At 38.0% G+C, this 8,475-nt stretch overlaps 1 protein-coding gene across 1 annotated transcript in view; it reads left to right on the top strand.

Annotated features, from left to right (window-relative positions):
• The first annotated feature begins 314 nt into the window (after positions 1–314).
• sntg2 (syntrophin, gamma 2) overlaps positions 315–8,475 on the top strand; it is a 226,240-nt gene continuing 218,079 nt past the window's right edge. The window contains exons 1-2 of the mRNA XM_052025436.1: positions 315–383; positions 1,131–1,268. Coding sequence (XP_051881396.1) covers positions 315–383; positions 1,131–1,268 — 207 coding nt within the window. The remainder of the gene's footprint in view (positions 384–1,130; positions 1,269–8,475) is intronic.

Below are 8,475 nucleotides of genomic sequence, written 5' to 3'. Positions count from 1 at the left end.
TTCTGTGCTTTATTGTTCTATGTTCTATTTTTATTATTGTAGACAAAAGATGTGCAAATGATGTTGAGGATTACTCTGAACAACAATTAATTTTTAAGTAGTTATACTGTGTTACTATTCAATGACACCACTGCTATCATCATCTCATAACGTATTCTGCCCTAAAAAATCAATAAAATATTTTCTTTTCCAATTATGTGAACTACATTTATCTAAATGCCCTCTGGTTACAATGGCATTGGTCACTAATGAAAACAATGGTATAAGTAGTATTAATACAAGGAGCCATTAGGATCTGAAATTGTTATTTAAAGATGGTCATTTTTGATTATAAATATGGAAAATCATCCACTGGAAATAGAATGAAATATGATATTGGAGCAGTAAAGAACCAGTCTGTCCTTTTTAATTTAATCCATTTTCCATGATCCACCAACTCTTTCAGCAGATCTTCTGAATTCTTCCTTCTTAAGAGATGGATGGAATTTAGATTCCTATTTTTTGTAAATGTATGTAGTGAAGTTTATCAGCTACCACTTCTCTTTCACTGCCAATAACCTGAGTGAAATTGACCCTCAGTCTATCTTGAAGGTTTAACGAGTAAAGGTGTTAGCTGACATTTTACATGGTTGCACAAAGCTGAAGACCCCAGATTTAATCATTGGACTATACTGAATGTGGTGATCTTAACGGGGATGGTCAAGGCACCCAGGTAAGTAAGGGGGTGAGAAAAATCAGTCCTGATGCCCGTGTCTAATCATGATGTAGTGATCCCTCAGTGTATATGAATTCTGTGTGACCACAGCATTGACTGAGAAAAATAAATTCAGCCTACTTAAACGGACTTATGAAGAGTCAGTTATAGAGGACTGAGAGCATTTGTGCTATTTCCAAGCAAGACCATGAATCCAGAAGGCAGCAGGAAAAACTGGGGAAATAGTTTTGGAATGTGAATCAAAAACATGGGAATGAACATGGACTGTAAAATAAGATAAGATTTCTTTAGTAGTTACATGTACATTGAAACACACAGTGAAATGCATCTTCTGCCTGCATGATTTATTAGTGAAACTGTAGATTAATTATGAAATAAGTGATATTTTACAAAAGAAAATTCTTTTGTCTTGCAGACTAAGACTGGTATCGCACGTCTTTTTGATGAGGAATCTGAGAATGCCTATGACATCCGACTAAAGCTATCAAAAGACGTTATAACAATTCAAAAGCAAGATGTTGTTTGTGTCAATGGAAGTGATTCTGATTCAAATGTAAGTACTTTTTATAAAAAATGCAAGTCATTTATATATCTGCTTAAATGGCCAAAACATGGCAAATTAGGTGGTCTGATTTCTTTGGTATCAGCCTTTTCCTTCCATGATCAAGTTTTAAATCTAGCCTAGACTGATGGAATGAAGCTGGAACAGTCCACTGCCTACATATAAAATTAACTAAGGCAGTACTTATCCAATTTGATATCAATGTGAAGCAATTGTATTCAGAGGAGACAAAAGATGGCTGGGCTGCTGGGAGCTATTGAGCAATCTCCAACATTCAGTGATCCTACTCTGGGGTGAGTGAATTTCGTAAATATTGTGTGCCCAGATAATTATTTGCTCAAAATGCTAACAAACAAAGTGGAAGTTTGGACAAACATTTAAATGAAGGCAAAGCAAAAAACAAACTGTTGGAGGAACTCAGGAGGTCAGGCAGCATCTGTGGAGGCAAAAGTCTAGTCGACTTTTTGTGTCGAGACTTCGCCCCAGGACACCCAACTAGAGCTATCTAAACCCAACGCAGGGTCTCAACCTGAAACATCGACCGTCCCTTTGTCTCCACAGATGCTGCTTGACCTGCAGAGTTCTTCCAGAATTTGATTTTTACTCCAGGTTCCAGCACTTGCATTCTCTTGTGTCCCCAAATGAAGACGGAACTTGGACCTCATATTTTAAAAAAGTTAACGTTTTCAAATTCCTGCTTCTTCCCTAATGATTGATTTGGGAACTCCGGAGTCATTTCTCAGCTGTATTCTTTCTTGAGATAAAGGATGGGTGTGAGGCCACCACCAACCCTAAAGATGGAGATGGCTGAGAAGCATCGTCTGGTGGTTCCATGCCAATGACCTGTGAAACAAAGGAAGTGAGATCATCAGTGCGCTTGAGGATTGGTCACATGACCCTGATGATTGGAGAGTGACATGGATGACACCACTGAGTCACTCTCACATGGGAGAGTTCAGCAGATTTGCTGTTGTTTCCTAAGTGCTAAATTTCACTGCCATAACTTCAAGGCTGGCAGTGGGATGATGTATAGGATGATATGGCCCAATAAAGTTAGGCCAAAGCATCCTATGCTTTAAAAATGCACATATTCCATTTATGTTTGCATTGTTTAACGTCTCAACAAATTTAGCAATCAGGATCAAAGGAATGGGTCCATATTACATGAATAAAACTGAATAAGGCAGCCAGGGTCACAAACCTAATTAATGTAATGCAATACGAACAAGGTACCTTGAAATGAATGACAGCTTTAAAAATGAATTATTTAGCCAAAGCTAATTGAAATGAATCGGTCATCAGCTTGACGCATTGAGGATAGTTATACTCTGTTCATTACCCGTAACAAAGTTGTAAGCATGGCTATAAAGAATATATTGACAACTTCACAACAAGTGGTGACACATGAAGCCTACCATGTAAGGAGCCTGTTTACAACAAGTGCCTCATTACGTTTTTTAAAGGCCACTTGTAAGAGCCACAAATGCTGTCATTGCAGTAAAAATGATAAAATGTTTGATTCCTGACGACATAATTACCTGGAACAGACACGCAACAAACTGGCCAACTTATGTCATGAGTTAGTTTAATCACTGGAGGGGCTACCACCTCAGAGGAAAACAAATGCTGACAGTTGCTGAATTTTATCTCATGCTATACCAGGTTGGTAGTAGGGGTAGTTTTGAATCTGAAACAATTTGGTTGAAGTGCTGTGGAAAGTGGCAAAGAAAAGTAAGAATATTTTCAGTGAATCCCTGGAAGTTCTGTAATGATGATAATGGTCAGAACTGTAATTGTGCGTAAAGTTTAAATGTCTGTTCCTCTCAGATCAATATGTTTAAGGGAAAAGAGAGGAGGAAATACAGTCATTGTTTCAGCTGATTAATCTTGTTTGGGTTTGTGTTTAAAGCCTGGTCAGATTCAAAGCGTTACTGGTTGTTTTTAAGCCAGTGTTTATTGGTGAACTTTTCCTTCCCTGGAATTTGATGACTGGACCTAAGAAAAATGTAGCACTAGCAAATCTGATTTTTGCCTTGGAGAACAACTGGAAGTGCTAGCTACAGAGAGTGAAGAGAGTGAAATGGTATTTGTTATTTTTGTTTTTCTTGTCTCAGAGTCTCCCACAACACTGTTTCCACTCTCTGTTGAATGTTAATGAAAATTCCAGTAAGAAAACAAAACAATGTTTCTGCTGATATTGATTGTTTAGCTAAAATTATCTATGAGAGTTTTGAAAGACATGTTCTCTTTTTTATCTCAAGGTGGTTTCTGTAATTTCAAAGCATTTCAAAGTGACAGAAAAGTTGAATGATTCACAGCCAAACTCCTGGCAAAATGAGCAATTTTGGGCCTATCAAACCAATGTTATTTCTAAATTCATTAATTTGTAATTGGTAGATTTTTTCCCGATATTAGCTTAAGGAAAGAGCATAACCATCACATTAAGTGTGGTTTGGGTTTTTTTTTCGAGAAAAATTAACATCTTTATGGAGTACATCTTTATAGAGCCTTAAATTCAATCTTGATTGCTTTCATGTAAGAAGGACATGAATCATGGAGTGTTTAAGTTAAACCCACTGTAGGCAAGGCATTGTTAATTGGTAATAAAACTGAGGCTTTAAAAAACTGCTCTCATCAAACCATAAGTGCTTGACTGTCTGTAAAAGGAATGGGTGGACTCGATAAACTGTTTGTTCTTGCTTCAGTTCTTTTTAGGATTAAACTTGAGATTAAGAGAACTGATTTCCATTCTCTTTCCTCATCTAATTTTAGCAGCAGGAAGGGTTTCTGCAGGACAGGGCCAGTTTCAGTCACGCACATCCTACTTTCATGCTTATCATTCTTCATCCACCTCCCTTTTGCAAAATTCATTTGCAGCTGTAGGCACAGATTAATCTTGCTACTAATGCCAATTCTCTAGCCATTCAGACAGCAAGCCTGTTTGTTTCTTCAATTTGGGGATGCGGATTCTCTGGCAAGACCACCATTTAATGCTTATCTTCCATTGCCCAGAGAAGGCAAAGTCTTGACTTGGTCATTTCAATCACTGTGTGGTGGTGAATGTGTTACTCTTTGCATTGAATTTTGGTTTAGTGTTTTGACAAGTTACATTAGAGGGCCAATGAGTTCAATAAATTGGTGTGAAGCTGGAGTTACAAATGGACCCTACTGAAGAAGTACAGTGTTTTTCATATATTATTTTAAAATTGATTATGAAGACTTAACTTGCTGTGGCAGAATTTGAACTCACACTTTCAATTACTAGTCAGATAACAGAACTATTACAAGCATTGAATCTGTATTTAGAATTCATGATGAAGCTCACAGTGAAATACCTGTCTAAGCTATTTACATGGCTGAAAGATAGCATTTTTACTGAATATTCTGGCTCCAGGCACCTCCACAGGATTTAAATTTGTAGTTTAGATTAATAATTCAGTACAAAGCTTAGGCAGTGTTAGAAACAGGTCATCTTTTAAATGAGGCATTAGGGTGTGATCATACAAGATTATTGAGCTGGACATAAGAAACCCATTACATATTGAAAGAAGAGCAAGAGACTCTAGAACAACATTTCTCCCATTACCAGCACCAACAAAAAAGGATTGATCAGACATTTATCTCATTTACTGTCTGAAGAATATTGCAATTGGCTGCTCCATTTGCCTCAAAAGCAGTAATCAATGTGATCTAATGTTTGGAAAGCATTTAGAATACATTCGAGGTATTGTGAGTTGTTTGTACAGGGAAGTTTGCTGGTAAAGTATTCTGTTCAGTGACAACAGGGAAAATATTATCTCCGTATCTTTTAATTGAGAGGACATTTTGACTGTAGAAACATTAGAAGCAACTTCAAAAGACCAGCTCATTCAGATTTCAGACTCCTGTATCCACATTCCAAATTATTCACTTATCATTAGTCTCAAGCATGTTTCCTCTGTCATTCCGCATCATAGCTTCCACTCGTCCAGAAAGCTTTGATGTATTTAGTACTGTGAAGAACCTTGCCCAATATTTAAAGGAAATTGGGCAGATGTAAAGATGTCAGTGAGCCATAGAGTTGTATAGCACAGAAACAGACCCTTCAGACCACCATGGTGATATTGACTGAGATTGTCTTAGATGGGTTGCAGTTAGTTAAGTGTGTCCAAGATACTGTTTTGAGACAATATCCAGATAGACTGGGCACAGAAGAGGTTGCGCTTGACCCTATCTTGAGAAATGAAACCAGGCAGGTTGTGGAAGTGTTGGCTGGGGAACATTATGAAAAGGGTGGAAAGGAAAGAAGGTGCAAAAGTAATAAAACAGCTGTAACCTGCATGATTTTGTTTTAGAAGTGAGATATACAGACTGGTGTAAGTGTAAGGAAATGGAGGAAAGATCAGGGAGGCGTACAGTGTGCAACACAATTATCTATCGGTTTATCTAGATTACTCTTACTACAAAATTGGATTTTAGATTTTAAGAAATAAAGATCTGAGGAAAATTGGGAACACTGATGAATGATTCTATCAGAAAGACAGATATTAAATTGCACACCTTATCGTGTGAATTTGATAATGAAGAAGAGTTATATCATTACCAAATATAATACAATTTTTAAAAACATTACTGTAATACATTCTATAATGAAAATCATTGCCGACAGTCTCATAGCATAATCAAATTTCTACATATTCAATACCTCTTCTGCACTTTCCCTACATATTACAATGCTGTTCACAGCTGAAGAAAGAAGAAAATGTACAAGAAAATAGTTTCAACCTATAATGCTCTTTTGGGCATATTTCAAGGATTGGTAGTTTAATGAAATAGAATAACTTTATTTAAACGGCACAGTAGTGTAGCGGTTAGCGCAACGCTATTACAGCGCCAGCGATCGGGGTTCGATTCCCGTCGCTGTCTGTAAGGAGTTTGTACATTCTCCCATGTCTGTGTGGGTTTCCCCCGGGTGCTCCGGTTTCAGCCCACATTTCAAAGACGTACGGGTAGGTTAATTTGGGTTTAAAATGGGTGGCGCGGACTCGTTAAGCCGGAAGGGCCTGTTACCACGCTGTAAATAAAATTTAAATTTAAAAATTTAAATTTAATTTAAAAATTTAAAATAGTCTAAATATAAGATTTTTTCATTATTATCTCTATTTCTGTTCATGGTCTTTTTGTCAAAAATATATCGGGTGCAGAGGTCGGTTCTGTGGCAATCATTGTTTGAATACCTTGGACGTAAAATCAGTACATTATGCAGACATAGTAATTTGTGGTGTGACTTCTACTGGAAGCCTTACTGATAAAGGCATTATGGCATGCAATGTAATGACAACTACTAGCAGCCATTTGGATGAAGCATTTTAGAGTCATGGTCAGTGAGTCATAGAGTTGTATAGCACAGAAACAGACCCTTCAGACCACCATGGTGATATTGACTGAGATTGCCTTAGATGAGGTACAGTTAGTTAAGTATGTCCAAGATACTGTTTTGAGACAATATCCAGATAGACTGGGCACAGAAGGGGTTGTGCTTGACCCTATCTTGAGAAATGAAACCTGGAAGGTTGTGGAAGTGTTGGTTGGGGAACACTTTGGGAACAGTGACCATAATTCTGTAAGTTTCAAGGTGGCAATAGAAAGGGGATAAGGTTGGTCCTCAAGCTTAGAAACTAAACTGGGGGAACAGACCTGGAAAAAGTAGATTGGGAGCAGATGCTTGTGGATAAAACAACATCTGACATGAGAACCTTTCAAAAGAGAGTTAGCAAAGTTCAGGGACAACATGTGAAAGATGAAAGGAAAAGATAGCAAGATTAGGGAACCTTGGATGACAAAGGTTATTGAAGGTTTGATCAGAAAAAAAGAGCAAAGCATATGACAGGAATAAGCATCTATCCCTTGAGGAATATAAAGAGTGCAGGAGGGTATTTAAGAAATAAATTAAGAGGGCAAAAAGAGAACATGAAGTATCCTTGGCAGTTATGATTAAGGAGAATCCAAAGTCATTCTAAGTAAATTAGGAAGAAAGTAGCCAAGGAAAGGGGTAATGTATGTGAGGAGCCAAGGGATGTGGACATGGTCCTAAATGACTACTTGTCTATATTCACCAAGGAGAAGGGTAAGGAGAATAAAGAGTTATTAAGGAGAGAGAGGGGTAGTTTGATAGTCTGGAGCATGTCAGGATTAAGAAGGTAGAGATGTCATATGTCTTGGAATGTATAAAGGTGGGTAAATTCCCTGGGTCAGATGAGATCTATCCCAGGTTGCACTGGGAAGCAAGTGATGAGATAACTGGACCCTGATGGTGATTTTTGCATGTTTGTTTGTTTGTTAGCTACAGGTGAAGTGCTGGAAAACTGGAGGATAGCTAATGTTAATTTATTTAAGAAAGGAAGCAGGGATAAGCCAGTGAACTTTAATTCGGTGGTAGGGAAATTTTTGGACAAGATTTATGGGACAGGATTTATGTATACTTGGAAAGATAGATTGATCAGAGATAATCAGTTTGGCTTTGTGTGGGGGAAAATCCTGTATCATTGAGTTTTTTGAGGAGGTAACAAAGGAGATCGATGAAGGCAGGATGGTAGAAGTTGTCTATATGCACCTCATTACACCTAAATTACACCTCAGATTACCTTAAAACTCCTGCTTCTCACCTTAAGTCAAGGACATGTTGGGATAGTTGTTACAAAAGTATAAAGGATTTTTTAAAATTCATTTTTCAGGGTCTCGGTATCATTGGCAAGTCCAGCATTCAATGCTCATCTGTAATTACCCTCGAAATGAGTGGCTTACTCCAGGCATTCAGGGTTTGTGGATCTGAAGTCTTAAGTAAGTCAGACTGGGTAAGAATGGAAGATTTCCCTCCCTTAGGGACATTAGTGAACCAGATGGGTTTTTGCATTATTACAAAGGGGAAGGCTTGTTACCCATGATGGAAAGCAGCTGGTCTATGCAGCAACCTAGCAGTCAGGACAGACCCTTCAGCATCCAGCATGCCACTTTTTTAAAAATTTTTTTAAAAAATTTATTTACAGCGTGGTAACAGGCCCTTCCGGCCCAACGAGTCCGCGCCGCCCATTTTAAACTCAAATTAACCTACCCGTATGTCTTTAGAATGTGGGAGGAAACCAGAGCACCCGGAGGAAACCCATGCAGACACAGGAGAATGTACAAACTCCTTACAGACAGCGACGGGAATCGAACCCCG

This window comes from Pristis pectinata, chromosome 10 (genome assembly GCF_009764475.1).
Source record: "Pristis pectinata isolate sPriPec2 chromosome 10, sPriPec2.1.pri, whole genome shotgun sequence".
Taxonomy (NCBI): Eukaryota; Metazoa; Chordata; class Chondrichthyes; order Rhinopristiformes; family Pristidae; genus Pristis; species Pristis pectinata.
The sequence above is the reverse complement of the archived record's forward strand: the minus strand, read 5'-3'. Positions and strand labels throughout refer to the sequence as shown.